The sequence below is a fragment of the Bombina bombina genome, chromosome 1 (genome assembly GCF_027579735.1).
Source record: "Bombina bombina isolate aBomBom1 chromosome 1, aBomBom1.pri, whole genome shotgun sequence".
NCBI classification, from domain to species: domain Eukaryota; kingdom Metazoa; phylum Chordata; class Amphibia; order Anura; family Bombinatoridae; genus Bombina; species Bombina bombina.
In genome coordinates this window covers 1,321,134,986-1,321,152,897 of record NC_069499.1, presented here as the reverse complement: position 1 = coordinate 1,321,152,897, position 17,912 = coordinate 1,321,134,986, and the positions used below count along the sequence as shown (strand labels likewise).

At 40.5% G+C, this 17,912-nt stretch overlaps 1 protein-coding gene across 1 annotated transcript in view; it reads left to right on the top strand.

Annotated features, from left to right (window-relative positions):
* VPS35 (VPS35 retromer complex component) overlaps positions 1 to 17,912 on the top strand; it is a 588,646-nt gene that overhangs the window by 80,136 nt on the left and 490,598 nt on the right. Inside the window, exon 5 of the mRNA XM_053701861.1 lies at positions 12,516 to 12,698. Within this exon, the coding sequence (XP_053557836.1) occupies positions 12,516 to 12,698 (183 nt within the window). The remainder of the gene's footprint in view (positions 1 to 12,515; positions 12,699 to 17,912) is intronic.

Here is a 17,912-nt window from a genome sequence, read left to right as displayed (position 1 = left end):
TTATCTCTACTGATTCTCGTTTCAGTACTGGTTTGGCTTTCTACAAACATGTAGATGAGTGTCCTGGGGTAAGTAAATCTTATTTTCTGTGACACTCTAAGCTATGGTTGGGCACTTTGTTTATAAAGTTCTAAATATATGTATTCAAACATTTATTTGCCTTGACTCAGAATGTTCAACTTTCCTTATTTTTCAGACAGTCAGTTTCATATTTGGGATTATGCATTTGAATTATTCATTTTTTCTTACCTTCAAAAATTTGACTCTTTTTTCCCTGTGGGCTGTTAGGCTCGCGGGGGCTGAAAATGCTTCATTTTATTGCGTCATTATTGGCGCGGACTTTTTTGGCGCAAAAATTCTTTTCCGTTTCCGGCGTCATACGTGTCGCCGGAAGTTGCGTCATTTTTTGACGTTATTTTGCGCCAAAAATGTCGGCGTTCCGGATGTGGCGTCATTTTGGCGCCAAAAGCATTTAGGCGCCAAATAATGTGGATTTGGCGCTAAAAAATATGGTCGTCGCTTTTGTCTCCACATTATTTAAGTCTCATTTTTCATTGCTTCTGGTTGCTAGAAGCTTGTTCTTTGGCATTTTTTCCCATTCCTGAAACTGTCATATAAGGAATTTGATCTATTTTGCTTTATATGTTGTTTTTTCTCTTACATATTGCAAGATGTCTCACATTGCATCTGAGTCAGAAGATACTACAGGAAAATCGCTGTCTAGTGCTGGATCTACCAAAGCTAAGTGTATCTGCTGTAAACTTTTGGTAGCTATTCCTCCGGCTGTTGTTTGTATTAATTGTCATGACAAACTTATTAATGCAGATAATATTTCCTTTAGTAATGTACCATTGTCTGTTGCAGTTCCTTCAACATCTAAGGTGCAGAATGTTCCTGATAACATAAGAGATTTTGTTTCTGAATCCATCAAGAAGGCTATGTCTGTTATTTCTCCTTCTAGTAAACGTAAAAAATCTTTTAAAACTTCTCTCCCTACAGATGAATTTTTAAATGAACATCATCATTCTGATTCTGATGACTCTTCTGGTTCAGAGGATTCTGTTTCAGAGATTGATGCTGATAAATCCTCATATTTATTTAAAATGGAATTTATTCGTTCTTTACTTAAAGAAGTATTAATTGCTTTAGAAATAGAGGATTCTGGTCCTCTTGATACTAATTCTAAACGTTTAGATAAGGTATTTAAATCTCCTGTGGTTATTCCAGAAGTTTTTCCTGTTCCTAATGCTATTTCTGCAGTAATTTCCAAAGAATGGGATAAATTGGGTAATTCATTTACTCCTTCTAAACGTTTTAAGCAATTATATCCTGTACTGTCTGACAGATTAGAATTTTGGGACAAAATCCCTAAAGTTGATGGGGCTATTTCTACCCTTGCTAAACGTACTACCATTCCTACGTCAGATGGTACTTCGTTTAAAGATCCTTTAGATAGGAAAATTGAATCCTTTCTAAGAAAAGCTTATCTGTGTTCAGGTAATCTTCTTAGGCCTGCTATATCATTAGCTGATGTTGCTGCAGCTTCAACTTTTTGGTTGGAAACTTTAGCGCAACAAGTAGCAAATCATGATTCTCATGATATTATTATTATTATTCTTCAGCATTCTAATAATTTTATTTGTGATGCCATTTTTGATATTATTAGAGTTGATGTCAGGTTTATGTCTCTAGCTATTTTAGCTAGAAGAGCTTTATGGCTTAAGACTTGGAATGCTGATATGGCTTCTAAATCAACTCTACTTTCCATTTCTTTCCAGGGTAACAAATTATTTGGTTCTCAGTTGGATTCTATTATCTCAACTGTTACTGGTGGGAAAGGAACTTTTTTACCACAGGATAAAAAATCTAAAGGTAAAAACAGGGCTAATAATCGTTTTTGTTCCTTTCGTTTCAACAAAGAACAAAAGCCTGATCCTTCGTCCTCAGGAGCAGTTTCAGTTTGGAAACCATCTCCAGTCTGGAATAAATCCAAGCCTGCTAGAAAGGCAAAGCCTGCTTCTAAGTCCACATGAAGGTACGGCCCTCATTCCAGCTCAGCTGGTAGGGGGCAGGTTACGTTTTTTCAAAGAAATTTGGATCAATTCTGTTCACAATCTTTGGATTCAGAACATTGTTTCAGAAGGGTACAGAATTGGTTTCAAGATGAGACCTCCTGCAAAGAGATTTTTTCTTTCCCGTGTCCCAGTAAATCCAGTGAAAGCTCAAGCATTTCTGAATTGTGTTTCAGATCTAGAGTTGGCTGGAGTAATTATGCCAGTTGCAGAACAGGGGATGGGGTTTTATTCAAATCTCTTCATTGTACCAAAGAAGGAGAATTCCTTCAGACCAGTTCTGGATCTAAAAATATTGAATCATTATGTAAGGATACCAACGTTCAAGATGGTAACTGTAAGGACTATCTTGCCTTTTGTTCAGCAAGGGAATTATATGTCCACAATAGATTTACAGGATGCATATCTGCATATTCCGATTCATCCAGATCACTATCAGTTCCTGAGATTCTCTTTTCTGGACAAGCATTACCAGTTTGTGGCTCTACCGTTTGGCCTAGCTACAGCTCCAAGAATTTTTTCAAAGGTTCTCGGTGCCCTTCTGTCTGTAATCAGAGAACAGGGTATTGTGGTATTTCCTTATTTGGACGATATCTTGGTACTTGCTCAGTCTTTACATTTAGCAGAATCTCATACGAATCGACTTGTGTTGTTTCTTCAAGATCATGGTTGGAGGATCAATTTACCAAAAAGTTCTTTGATTCCTCAGACAAGGGTAACCTTTCTGGGTTTCCAGATAGATTCAGTGTCCATGACTCTGTCTTTAACAGACAAGAGACGTCTAAAATTGATTGCAGCTTGTCGAAACCTTCAGTCACAATCATTCCCTTCGGTAGCCTTATGCATGGAAATTCTAGGTCTTATGACTGCTGCATCGGACGCGATCCCCTTTGCTCGTTTTCACATGCGACCTCTTCAGCTCTGTATGCTGAATCAATGGTGCAAGGATTACACAAAGATATCTCAATTAATATCTTTAAAACCGATTGTTCGACACTCTCTAAAGTGGTGGACAGATCACCATCGTTTAATTCAGGGGGCTTCTTTTGTGCTTCCGACCTGGACTGTAATTTCAACAGATGCAAGTCTCACAGGTTGGGGAGCTGTGTGGGGATCTCTGACGGCACAAGGAGTTTGGGAATCTCAGGAGGTGAGATTACCGATCAATATTTTGGAACTCCGTGCAATTTTCAGAGCTCTTCAGTTTTGGCCTCTTCTGAAGAGAGAATCGTTCATTTGTTTTCAGACAGACAATGTCACAACTGTGGCATACATCAATCATCAAGGAGGAACTCACAGTCCTCTGGCTATGAAAGAAGTATCTCAAATTTTGGTTTGGGCGGAATCCAGCTCCTGTCTAATCTCTGCGGTTCATATCCCAGGTATAGACAATTGGGAAGCGGATTATCTCAGTCGCCAAACGTTGCATCCGGGCGAATGGTCTCTTCACCCAGAGGTATTTCTTCAAATTGTTCAAATGTGGGAACTTCCAGAAATAGATCTGATGGCGTCTCATCTAAACAAGAGACTTCCCAGGTATCTGTCCAGATCCCGGGATCCTCAGGCGGAGGCAGTGGATGCATTATCACTTCCTTGGAAGTATCATCCTGCCTATATCTTTCCGCCTCTAGTTCTTCTTCCAAGAGTAATCTCCAAGATTCTGAAGGAATGCTAGTTTGTTCTGCTGGTAGCTCCGGCATGGCCTCACAGGTTTTGGTATGCGGATCTTGTCCGGATGGCCTCTTGCCAACCGTGGACTCTTCCGTTAAGACCAGACCTTCTGTCTCAAGGTCCTTTTTTTCCATCAGGATCTCAAATCCTTAAATTTAAAGGTATGGAGATTGAACGCTTGATTCTTGGTCAAAGAGGTTTCTCTGACTCTGTGATTAATACTATGTTACAGGCTCGTAAATCTGTATCTAGAGAGATATATTATAGAGTCTGGAAGACTTATATTTCTTGGTGTCTTTCTCATCATTTTTCTTGGCATTCTTTTAGAATACCGAGAATATTACAGTTTCTTCAGGATGGTTTAGATAAGGGTTTGTCCGCAAGTTCCTTGAAAGGACAAATCTCTGCTCTTTCTGTTCTTTTTCACAGAAAGATTGCTATTCTTCCTGATATTCATTGTTTTGTACAAGCTTTGGTTCGTATAAAACCTGTCATTAAGTCAATTTCTCCTCCTTGGAGTTTGAATTTGGTTCTGGGGGCTCTTCAAGCTCCTCCATTTGAACCTATGCATTCATTGGACATTAAATTACTTTCTTGGAAAGTTTTGTTCCTTTTGGCCATCTCTTCTGCCAGAAGAGTTTCTGAATTATCTGCTCTTTCTTGTGAGTCTCCTTTTTCTGATTTTTCATCAGGATAAGGCGGTGTTGCGAACTTCTTTTGAATTTTTACCTAAAGTTGTGAATTCCAACAACATTAGTAGAGAAATTGTGGTTCCTTCATTATGTCCTAATCCTAAGAATTCTAAGGAGAAATCGTTGCATTCTTTGGATGTTGTTAGAGCTTTGAAATATTATGTTGAAGCTACTAAATCTTTCCGAAAGACTTCTAGTCTATTTGTCATCTTTTCAGGTTCTAGAAAAGGCCAGAAAGCTTCTGCCATTTCTTTGGCATCTTGGTTGAAATCTTTAATTCATCTTGCCTATGTTGAGTCGGGTAAAACTCCGCCTCAAAGGATTACAGCTCATTCTACTAGGTCAGTTTCTACTTCCTGGGCGTTTAGGAATGAAGCTTCGGTTGATCAGATTTGCAAAGCAGCAACTTGGTCCTCTTTGCATACTTTTACTAAATTCTACCATTTTGATGTATTTTCTTCTTCTGAAGCAGTTTTTGGTAGAAAAGTACTTCAGGCAGCGGTTTCAGTTTGAATCTTCTGCTTATGTTTTTCATTAAACTTTATTTTGGGTGTGGATTATTTTCAGCAGGAATTGGCTGTCTTTATTTTATCCCTCCCTCTCTAGTGACTCTTGTGTGGAAAGATCCACATCTTGGGTAATCATTATCCCATACGTCACTAGCTCATGGAGTCTTGCTTATTACATGAAAGAAAACATAATTTATGTAAGAACTTACCTGATAAATTCATTTCTTTCATATTAGCAAGAGTCCATGAGGCCCGCCCTTTTTTTGTGGTGGTTATGATTTTTTTGTATAAAGCACAATTATTCCAATTCCTTATTTTATATGCTTTCGCACTTTGTTATCACCCCACTTCTTGGCTATTCGTTAAACTGAATTGTGGGTGTGGTGAGGGGTGTATTTATAGGCATTTTGAGGTTTGGGAAACTTTGCCCCTCCTGGTAGGAATGTATATCCCATACGTCACTAGCTCATGGACTCTTGCTAATATGAAAGAAATGAATTTATCAGGTAAGTTCTTACATAAATTATGTTTTTCTCCAACATTGGTGTGTCCGGTCCACGGCGTCATCCATTACTTGTGGGAATATTCTCTTCCCCAACAGGAAATGGCAAAAGCTGTCCATATAGCCCCTCCTCAGGCTCCGCCCCCCAGTCATTCTCTTTGCCGCTCTGAACAAGTAGCATCTCCCCGGAGATGGTGAAGAGTATGTGGTGTTTAGTTGTAGTTTTTTATTCTTCTATCAAGAGTTTGTTATTTTAAAATAGTGCTCGTTGTACTATTTACTCTAAAACAGAAAGGAATGAAGAGTTCTGTTTAAAAGAGGTGTATGATTTTAGCAGCAGTAACTAAAATCAATTGCTGTTCCCACGCAGGACTGTTGAGCCCAGAGAACTTCAGTTGGGGGGAACAGTTTGCAGACTTTTCTGCTCAAGGTATGACTAGTCCATTTTCTAACAAGACTGTGTAATGCTAGAAGACTGTCATTTTCCCTCTTGGGGATCGGTAAGCCATTTTCTTACTCTTAACAGAATGCAGGCTTATTATGGGCTATACACTGGTGACACTCTTGTGGGCTAAATCGATTGCTTTATTTAGGTTTTTTTATTAAGTTTGAAGTGATATTTCTAAACTTTTAGTGTGGGGAACGTTTTTAGACGCCAGGCAGTCACTTAGACACCTTCCCAGTCAGGAAGGGCCTTTCACTATAGTAGGCAGAGCCTCATTTTCGCGCCATAATTGCGCAGTTTCTTTTGGATGCAGTGCATGCAGCTGCATGTGAGAGGGTCTGGTGATCTTTGAAAACGTTCCTGGAAGGCTTAATTTGGTATAGTATAACCGCCAGGGACAGGTGGAGTCGCAGCAAACGCTGTGGCTGGGACTGTAGTGGGGTTAAAGTTGTTAATTGATTAAACGGCTCCGGTTTCCTCATTTAAGGGGTGAAAAGCTTGAAAATTGGGGTGCAATACTTTAAAAGCATTAAGACACTGTGGTGAAAATTTGGTAAAGATTGGATAATTCCTTCATAGTTTTTCACATATTCAGAAATAAAGTGTGCTCTGTTTAACATTTAAAGAGACAGTAACGGTTTTGTTTAAAAACGTTTTTTTTTTTTTTTGCATTATTAGCCTGTTTAAGCCTGTCTAACATGTCTGTACCTTCAGATAGAACATGTTCTGTATGTATGGAGGCCAAGGTGGTCCCCCCCTTCAAATGTATGTGATAATTGTGCCATGGCGTCCAGACAAAGTAAGGACAGTACTGTCACATTTAATAAGGTTGCCCAAGATGATTCATCAAATGAAGGTAGTGGGGATAGTTCTTCATCCTCTCCTTCTGTGTCAATACCAGTTATGCCCGCGCAGGCGACCCCTAGTACATCTAGCGCGCCAATGCTTGTTACTATGCAACAATTAACGGCACTAATGGATAATTCCATAGCCAATATTTTATCCAAAATGCCAACATTTCAAAGAAAGCGTGATTTCTCAGTTTTAAATACAGTGGAGCAAGAAGGCGCCGACGATAATTTATCTGTCATACCCTCACACCAGTCAGAAGTGGCAGTGAGGGAGGGTTTGTCGGAGGGAGAACTTTCTGATTCAGGTAGAATTTCTCAACAGGCAGAACCTGATGTTGTGACGTTTAAATTTAAGTTAGAGCATCTCCGCGCATTACTTAAGGAGGTGCTAACTACACTGGACGATTGTGACTCTTTGGTCATTCCAGAAAAATTGTGCAAGATGGACAAATTCCTAGAGGTCCCGGTGCACCACGATGCCTTTCCGATACCTAAAAGGGTGGCGGACATAGTGAATAAGGAGTGGGAGAAACCAGGCATACCTTTTGTCCCACCTCCTATATTTAAGAAACTGTTCCCCATGGTCGACCCAAGGAAGGACACATGGCAAACAGTCCCTAAGGTTGAGGGGGCAGTTTCTACACTAGCCAAACGCACGACTATTCCCATTGAGGACAATTGTGCTTTCAAAGATCCTATGGATAAAAAATTGGAGGGTTTGCTTAAAAAGATTTTTGTTCAGAAAGGTTACCTCCTCCAACCAATTTCGTGCATTATTCCTGTCACTACGGCGGCGTGTTTCTGGTTCGATGAACTAGAAAAGTCGCTCAATACGGAGACTCCATATGAGGAAGTCATGGACAGAATTCACGCACTTAAGTTGGCTAATTCCTTTATTTTAGATGCTGCTTTGCAATTAGCGAGTTTAGCGGCGAAAAATTCAGGGTTTGCAATTGTGGCGCGCAGAGCGCTCTGGCTAAAGTCTTGGTCGGCGGACGTATCTTCCAAGACAAAATTGCTTAATATTCCTTTCAAAGGTAAGACCCTTTTTGGGCCAGAATTGAAGGAAATTATTTCAGACATCACTGGGGGGAAGGGCCATGCCTTCCCACAGGATAGGCCTTTTAAGGCTAAGAATAAGTCCAATTTTCGTTCCTTTCGTTTAGTGGCGCCTTGGTCGTTCAACCTAGCTTATGTGTTTCCACCGTTTCCTCTCCTTCCCAGACTCGTAGCCAGGATCAAACAGGAGAAGGCCTCAGTGATTCTGATAGCTCCTGCGTGGCCACGCAGGACTTGGTATGCAGACCTGGTGAATATGTCATCGGCTCCACCATGGAAGCTACCTTTGAGACAGGATCTTCTAGTACAAGGTCCATTCGAACATCCAAATCTAGTTTCTCTACAGCTGACTGCTTGCTTGGAAATTGAACGCTTGATCTTATCCAAGCGTGGATAGTCAAATTCAGTGATAGATACTCTGGTCCAAGCCAGAAAACCTGTGACTAGAAAGATTTACCATAAAATATGGAAAAAATATATCTGTTGGTGTGAATCCAAGGGATTCTCCTGGAGTAAAATTAAGATTCCTAAGATTCTTTCCTTTCTCCAAGAGGGTTTGGATAAAGGGTTGTCAGCGAGTTCTCTAAAGGGACAGATTTCTGCTTTATCTGTTTTGTTACACAAACGCCTGGCAGCTGTGCCAGATGTACATGCTTTTGTACAGGCTTTGGTCAGAATCAAGCCTGTTTACAGATCCATGACTCCTCCTTGGAGTCTAAATTTAGTTCTTTCAGTTCTTCAAGGGGTTCCGTTTGAACCTTTACATTCCATAGATATCAAGTTACTGTCTTGGAAAGTTCTGTTTTTGGTTGCTATTTCTTCTGCTAGAAGAGTTTCTGAATTATCTGCTTTGCAGTGTGATCCACCCTATCTGGTGTTCCATTCAGATAAGGTCGTTTTGCGTACTAAGCCTGGTTTTCTTCCAAAAGTTGTTTCCAACAAGAATATTAACCAGGAAATAGTTGTTCCTTCTCTGTGTCCGAATCCAGTTTCAAAGAAGGAACGTTTGTTACACAATTTAGATGTAGTTCGTGCTTTAAAGTTCTATTTAGAAGCAACAAAGGATTTTAGACAAACCTCATCTTTGTTTGTCGTTTACTCTGGTAAGAGGAGAGGACAAAAAGCTACTGCTACCTCTTTTTTTCTTTCTGGCTGAAAAGCATTATCCGATTGGCTTATGAGACTGCCGGACGGCAGCCTCCTGAAAGAATCACAGCTCACTCTACTAGGGCTGTGGCTTCCACATGGGCCTTCAAGAACGAGGCTTCTGTTGATCAGATATGTAAGGCAGCGACTTGGTCTTCTCTGCACACTTTTGCCAAATTCTACAAATTTGATACTTATGCTTCTTCGGAGGCTGTTTTTGGGAGAAAGGTTTTGCAAGCCGTGGTGCCTTCCGTTTAGGTAACCTGATTTGCGCCCTCCCTTCATCCGTGTCCTAAAGCTTTGGTATTGGTTCCCACAAGTAATGGATGACGCCGTGGACCGGACACACCAATGTTGGAGAAAACAGAATTTATGCTTACCTGATAAATTACTTTCTCCAACGGTGTGTCCGGTCTACGGCCCGCCCTGGTTTTTTAATCAGGTTTGAAAAATTTCTTTCTCTATACACTACAGTCACCACGGCACCCTATAGTTTCTCCTTTTTTTCTCCTAACCGTCGGTCGAATGACTGGGGGGCCGAGCCTGTGGAGGGGCTATATGGACAGCTTTTGCTGTGCTCTTTGCCATTTCCTGTTGGGGAAGAGAATATTCCCACAAGTAATGGATGACGCCGTGGACCGGACACACCGTTGGAGAAAGTAATTTATCAGGTAAGCATAAATTCAGTTTTTTTTTTAACTCTGTGCTATTTTAAGAGCTCTTCAGGCTTGGCCTCTATTAAAGAGAGAACTTTTCATAGTTTCTTATACAATGTCACATTAGTGGCATAAGTCAATCATCAGGGAGGGACTCGCAGCTCTTTAGCGATGAAAGAAGTATCTTGAGTCCAATTCTTGTCTAATTTCTGCAATTCATATTGCAGGTGCAGACAATTGGGAAGCGGATTATCTCAGTCGTCAGACTTTGCATCCGGGGGAGTGGTCTCTCCAGATGTGTTTCATCAGATTGTGCAGATGTGGGGTCTTCCAGAAAAAGATCTGATGGCCTCCTGTTTGAATAAGAAACTTCCCATATATCTCTGCAGATCCAAGGATCCTCAGGCGGAGATGGTGGATGCTTTAGCAGTTCCTTGATTTTACCAACCTGCTTACATTTTTCCGCCTCTAGTTCTTCTTCCAAGGGTGATCTCCAAGATCATAATGGAAGAATCTCATTTGTTTCTAATAGCACCAGCATGGCCTTACAGGTTTTGGTATGCGGATTTTGTTCGGATGTCCAGTTGCCAACCTTGGCCACTTCATTTAAGGCCAAACCACCTGTCTCAATGGACGTTTTTCCATCAGGATCTCTAAATTTGAAGGTATGGAAATTGAACGCGTAGTTCTTAGTCATAGAGGTTTCTCTGACTCCAATGACGTTACTGGCTCGTAAGTTTGTTTCGAGGAAGATTTATTATCGGGTTTGGAAAACCTATATTTTTTGGTGCTCCTCTCATAATTATTCTTGGCATTTTTTTTTAGAATTCCTAGGATTTTACAGTTTCTTCAAGATGGTTTGGATAAGGGTTTGTCTGCAAATACTTTGAAGGGATAAATCTCTGCTCTTTCTGTCTTATTTCATAGAAAGATTGCTAAACATCCTGATTTTTATTCACTGTTTTGTTTAGGCTTTGGTTCGTATCAAACCTGTTATTAAGTCTATTTCTCCTCCTTGGAGTCTTAATTTGGTTTTAAGGATTTTGCAGGCTCCTCCTTTTGAGCCTATGCTTTCTTTGAATATTAAATTACTTTCTTGGAAAGTGTTATTTATTTTGTTTTTTTGGCTATCTCTTCTAGAAGAGTTTCTGAATTATCTGCTATCTCTTGTGAGTCTCATCTGTTTTTCCATCAAGATAAAGCTGTTTTACAGACTTTGTTTAAATGTTTGCCTAACATTGTGAATTCTAACAACATTAGTAGGGAAATTGTTGTTCCTTCTTTGTGTCCTAATCCTAATAATTCTCTTGAGAGATCTCTACATTCTTTAAATGTGGTAAGAGCTTTGAAATACTATGTTGAGGCTACTAAGAAGGTCAGAAACACTGCTAGTCTATTTGTTGTTTCTGGTTCCAGGAAAGGTCAGAAAGCCTCTGCCATTTCTTTGGCATCTTGGTTGAAACTTTTTTGATTCACAAGGCTTATTTGGAGGCGGGGCCGTCTCCGCCTCAGAATTAAAGCTCATTCTACTAGATCAGTTGCCACTTCTTGGGCTTTCAAGAATTATTATTTTTATGTATTTTTGCCTATGATTTGATATTTTTTTTTTTTTTTTTTTTTTAAAGAAAACAATTATTATTTGTATTTAATTTTTTCAGCGGAAATAGCTGTTTTTATTTTATCCCTCTCTAGTGACTTTGTGGATTTCCACATCTTGGGTATTATATCCCATTCATCACTAGCTTATGGACTCTTGCCACTTACATGAAAGAAAACATAATTTATGTAAGAACTTACCTGATAAATTAATTTGTTTCATAGTGGCAAGAGTCCATGAGACCCACCCTATTTTTTGATGGTTATGATTTTTTTTGTATTAAAGCACATTATTTTTCCAGTTCCTCCTTTTTTGTATGCTTTTTTACAAGTCATTACTTGGCTATACGTTAAACTAAGGTATGAGTGTGGTGGGAGGTGTATTTATAGGCATTTTGAGGTTTTGGAAACTTTGCCCCCTCCTGGTAGGAATGTATATCCCATATGTCACTAGCTCATGGACTCTTGCCACTATGAAAGAAATTAATTTATCAGGTAAGTTCTTACATAAATTATGTTTTTTTTTAACGTGCTTAAATACTTGGTTACATATTCAATAATATTGAGATAAACTTTTAACTTAAAAACAAATTTTTTGTTCACTCATTTGTCTGTATTCTTGTCCTTATTGCTTGATGCAGGTCCATATAGTTCCAGTCCTCACATTATCCATATAAAGGAATACAGCCAACAACATATGAATGTGATAAACCATATTTAGTTACAATATTGTATACAACTGTCCTTTCGTCGAGATATTACATAAAACATACAAATACATCATAGGAGAAACCTGGAAAGTTTTGTTAGACTCTAAGGGCTTGATTTATCAAGCCCTTCTCCTCCCTTCGACTGCAGGTTCTCAAAAGAGAACCTGCAATCAGGATTTATCACGCAGCAGTCATCAGACCACTGCTTCCCTACCCTCTTCTCTACCTCTTACTGTAGGTGGAGAAATTCAATCTTCCCTGTCTCGTCCGACCAGGGAGATTGACTTCTCCTGCCCGCGCATTATTGGCTGTGCGCGGGCAGGGGGCGGGGTTGCACGCAAGCGCAAAATAGCGCTAGTGTGCAAAGTTAAATTCGGGTAGTGGATTGCTGCTGCTAGAGGAGAGCTTGGGCAGACAGGGGCGAATATGTACGCCCCTGTCCGCCCTTGATTAATAAATCGAGCTGTAAATTAAAAATATTTTTCTCCGCATACTCTTCCCAAGTGGCTTTCGTCTGGATATAAATGTCTACACAACCCTTAAATGCTTCCATCATGACCTTTAATAGTCTTTATTACGGCTTGCCAATTTTTTTTTTTTTACCAGTTATCTGCTGATCACTGTTGGAGTTGTGTATGTGAAGTCATTTTCTCAGTCAAGGAAGGATATCTTGAAGGACATGGTGGAGATGTGCCGTGGTGTTCAACATCCTTTAAGGGGACTTTTTCTACGAAATTACCTTTTGCAGTGTACCAGGAATATATTGCCGGATGAAGGAGAAGAGACAAAGTAAGGGGAATTAACTCACTGAGATATTTTAGAAGGCATTAGGCCAGATAATGTTTCTGATTAAATATTTGACTGTGTCCTAATAATCTGTATTACTAGAACTTTGTGATCATTTCATTTGTAAAATAGTTACCTTTGAAATGGGTAAACATTAATATTAACCAATCATTGATTTATTATTCATTTTTACATGAAATGAATAACTAAAGAGCAAATTGTACGGTTAATATACAATTCTGATAACCCTCATCTCCTGTTGGAACTTTGCTGGGCAAAGGACATCAAGACATTGATTGTTTCAACGTTCTTTATATAGACTTTTCTTGGGTTAGAAGTCCAGTTGATGGAAGATTAGTATATTTATCCAGCAAGAATCTAGTGTTTCATTCTAGGAAAGCAAAATAATTATGTCTTATAAGATGGAATTGCTTTTTTACTTTAGATATAGCTTGCTTGGTCAGTCACTGTGAGCTTATATTTCAGTTTTTTTTCTATACAGGTGGAGTTGTTCTTGGAGTTTAGCACTATATATGTATTTCTTTCTAATGACACGATGAGTCCACGGATCATCTAATTACTAATGGGAATATTACTCCTGCCCAGCAGGAGGCGGCAAAGAGCACCACAGCAAAGCTGTTAAATATCACCTCCCTTCCCTCCCACCCCAGTCATTCTCTTTGCCTATGTTAGAGCAAGGAAGTGGTAAAGTTAGGTGTTAGAAAAGATTCTTCAAGTAAGATTTTATTATTTTTTTAATTAGTTCAAGATTGTGCTGCTTTGTCCTAGGGTGTAGCCGTCCATATTGGTCTCTTTAGTAGAGCAGTGGGAGCTTGTGGGACATAATTCTCAATGCGCCTCCCATATACTGATGCTGCTCTAACTCTGAAAGCCTGAGCAAAATTACTCAGTCTTTATCGTTTTTTCCACAGGTCCATGCGAGGGGGAGGACCTCTCAAACCTGGTGAGCTGCCATGCTGTCTGGCAGATGTATGAGGTAAGTGCTAACTGTAATTTTTCTGGGGTAATAACGAAGAAAAAATTGGGCACTTTACTTTCTAGAGATGGGACACTCACACATAAAGGACTCATATATTCTCCTATTGATAAGGATATATTATGTAGACAGCTGGGATGCAGGCACTGGGGCTGAGGAGTATTTAGGATTTAGGCTCTAGGTTTTTTGGTGGTTGCATGGCTCCCGGCGGTTTTACTATCAAAATGCCGACCAGGAGATTTTTTTCTAAAACGCCCACGATGGGCGGAGCTATGAGAGTTGGCAATCTGTATTGCGTGCCACTTTCCCTCACCGGAGGGACAGAGAGTTCTGTCTAAGCTTTGATTACGCATGTTTGTCAACAGAGGCATGCGTTTCTAGATCGGACCGTTTTTCCATAGCTACTGCCTGAGTCCGGATCTTTAACTAGAGGGAAAGGCTTCTACAAAGGAAGTGCCGGTGTCAGCAGGGCAGGTAGGCACCTCAACAAAGTAAGCTGAGGTGTAGAGGTGATCTAAAGTATCGTTTAGTTATTTAGGCCTCTCTGCATATAATAAATAAAAAAGTTACTGTTTAACATTTAAAGTGACAGTAACGTTTTTCTGTTTTTAATTTTTTTACTTTGATCCATTGTGAATTAGAATGGACCAAGAGGCATTGCAAAGTGTCAATTGTTCTTTATGTTTTGATGCAATGTGGAACCACCGATCCCTTTCTGTTCCTCATATATTGAGAGGACTTTAAATTATAGGGATAAACTTTTTTCTGAGCCAACATTTTCTAAGACGGATGTTGTCCAGGAGTCTAATGACAATGTTCAATATATGCCGCAGCTTTCTCCTCAAGCGTCCCAAATTTTACCGCCCACACATGCAGTGTCCTGCGCTTCCCCTCTAACTCCTCCTGGACTTACATTGCAAGACATTGCTTTCCTCATGAATTCTGCAGTTTCTGATGCGTTGTCTGCTTTCCCCATGTTGCAGGGAAAACGCAAGAGAAAAAAAATAAACATTCAGTTAGCGAGGTTACTGATACAATTGTTGCTATTTCGAACGCCAACTCCCAGAAGCCTGAGGAGGAGGAGGATACTTCGGTAGCATCTGATGGTGATTCTGACAGTGTAATTCCTTCTGCTGATACTGAAGTTGTATCTTTTAGGTCTAAGTTAGAACACCTCCGTTTGTTACTCAAGGAGGTTTTAGCTACATTGGATGACAGCGACACTATGGTTGTAGTTAATCCTAAGAAATCCAGTAAACTAAACAAATATTTTGATGTACCTTCCTCGGTAGAGGTTTTTTCAGTACCAGACCGAGCTTCTGAGATCATTGCTAAGGAATGGGAGAGAAGAACTGGTCAAGAGAACTACTATCCCCATAGATGGTAGTTATGCCTTTAAAGATCCTATGGACAAAAAATTAGAGGGGTTAATCAAGAAGATGTATGTACACCAAGGTTAACAATGGCAACCTGCTGTGTGCATTGCTACTGTCACTAGTGCGGTGGCATATTGGTTTGATGCGTTGTCTGATGCTATTAGGACAGACACTCCCCTTGATGAGATCCAGGATAGGATAAAAGCCCTTAAGTTGGCTAATTCCTTTATTACTGATGCTTCCCTACAGGCTATCAAACTGGGAGCAAATATTTCAGGATTTGCTGTACTAGTAAGCAGAGCCTTATGGTTAAAACCTTGGTCTGCGGATGTGTCATCTAAGTCTAAACTTTTAGCGATTCCTTACAAGGGAAAGACCTTGTTTGGACCGGGTTTGACGGAAATAATGTCTGATATTACGGGAGGAAAGGGTCATCTTCTCCCTCAGGATAAGAGAAACAAGCAAAAGGGACGTCAGAGTAATTTTCGTTCCTTTCCAAATTTCAAGGGAAATTCTTCCGCTCCCTCTTCCAAGCAAGAACAGTCTAAACCTTCCTGGAGACCCAATCAGTCTTGGAACAAGGGAAACAATCCAAAAAGCCTGCTATTGAATCAAGGACAGCATGAAGGGCCTGCCCCAGATCCGGGACCGGATCTTGTAGGGGGCAGGCTTTCCTTCTTCGCTCAGGCTTGGGTTTGAGATGTTCAGGATCCCTGGGCAGTAGACATAATGTCCTAGGGATACAAACTAGAGTTCAAAAATGTTCCTCCCAGAGGCAGGTTTCTGCTTTCAAGATTATCTGTAGACCAGACAAAAAGAGGCTTTCTTACACTGTGTACGGGACCTCTCCGACCTGGGAGTGATAGTGATAGTGATAGTTCAGGAACGAGGTCTGGGGTTTTATTCCAGTCTGTTTGTGGTTCCCAAAAAGGAGGGAACCCTAAAGACCAATTTTAGATCTCAAGAGGCTAAACAAATTCCTCAGAGTACCGTCCTTCAAGATGGAAAATATTGGACCAAAGAAGAATGGAAAGAAGAGGGTCAATTTATGACAACGGTGTATTTAAAGGACGCGTACCTGCATGTTCCCATTCACAGGGATCATCACAAGTTTCTAAGGTTTGCATTTCTAGACAAATGTTCCCTTGTTTCCACCACAGACCTCTGCAGTTAAAGGGACAGTCTAGGCAAAAAATAAACTTTCATGATTCAGATAGAGCATGTAATTTTAACTTGGTATTCTTAGTTGAAAGCTTAACCTAGGAGGTTAATATGCTAATTTCTTAGACCTTGAAGCCCACCTCTTTCAGATTGCATTTTAACAGTTTTTCAACACTAGAGGGTGTTAGTTCACATATTTCATATAGATAACACTGTGCTCGTGCACGTGAAGTAATCTTGGAGCAGGCACTGATTGGCTAAACTGCAAGTCTGTCAAAAGAACTGAAAAAAGGGGCAGTTTGCAGAGGCTTAGATACAAGATTAATCACAGAGGTTAAAAGTATATTATTATAACTGTGTTGGTTATGTAAAACTGGGAAATGGGTAATAAAGGGATTTATCTATCTTTTAAAACAATAAAAATTCTGGTGTAGACTGTCACTTTAAACATGCTCAGTCAATGGAACGGAGATTATGCAGATTTGTCTCGATGAATACAGCTTGAGCAGGAGACAAGGGATTCTCTTCTTTGGTGGTTGTCTCTGGATCATCTCTCCCAGGGAACCTGCTTTCGCAGACCCTCTTGGGTGATTGTGACAACAGACGCCAGCCTTCTAGGATGGGGAGCAGTCTGTGGCTTTCTAAAGGCGCAGGGAACTTGGACTCAGTCAGAGTCGGTTCTGCCCATAAACATTCTGGAGCTCAGAGCAATCTTCAATGCTCTTCTGGCCTGGCCCCAGTTAGCCTCGGCCCGGTTCATCAGGTTCCAGTCGGACAACATAACTATAGTAGCTTACATCAAACATCAGGGAGGTACACGGAGTTTCTTAGTCATGATAGAGGTAGCCAAGATAATTTGGTGGGCGGAGACCCACAATTGTTGTCTGTCAGCGATCCACATCCCAGGGGTGGACAACTGGACGTGGACTTCCTGAGCAGACAGACCTTTCATCCGGGGGAGTGGGAACTTCACCCGGAAGTGTTTTCCAGCCTGATTCTCAAATGGGGTCAGCAGGAATTGGATCTCATGGCATCTCGGCAGAATGCCAAGCTTCCGAAGTACGGATCGAGGTTAAGGGACCCCCAGGCTGTACTGATAGACGCCCTGGCGGTACCTCGGAATTTTAGTCTTGCATACCTATTTCCTCCGTTCGCTCTTCTTCCTCGGGTCAAGCAGGAGAGGGCGTCGGTAATCCTCATTGCACCGACTTGGCCGCAGGATTTGGTATGCAGATCTGGTGGACATGTCATCTCTTCCACCTTGGAGACTTCCGTTGAGGAAGGACCTTCTACTTCAAGGGCCCTTCCTTCATACAAATCTAGTTTCTCTGAAGCTGACTGCTTGGAGATTGAACGCTTAATATTATCCAAGTGGGGATTTTTGGAATCGGTTTATAGAGACCATGATTCAGGCTTGTAAACCTGTGACTAGAAAGATTTACTACAAGATATGGCGTAAATATCTATATTGGTGTGAATCCAAGGGCTACTCTTGGAGTAGAGTTAGGATTCCTAGAATTCTGTCCTTTCTCCAAGAAGGTTTGGAGCAGGGTTTATCGGCAAGTTCCCTAAAGGGTCAAATATCTGCCTTGTCTACTTTGTTACATAAACTAAAAATCATTACGTACACCGTGGGCATTCCACAGTAAATTACGAATCTAACCACCTACAGCTCCTAAGTAA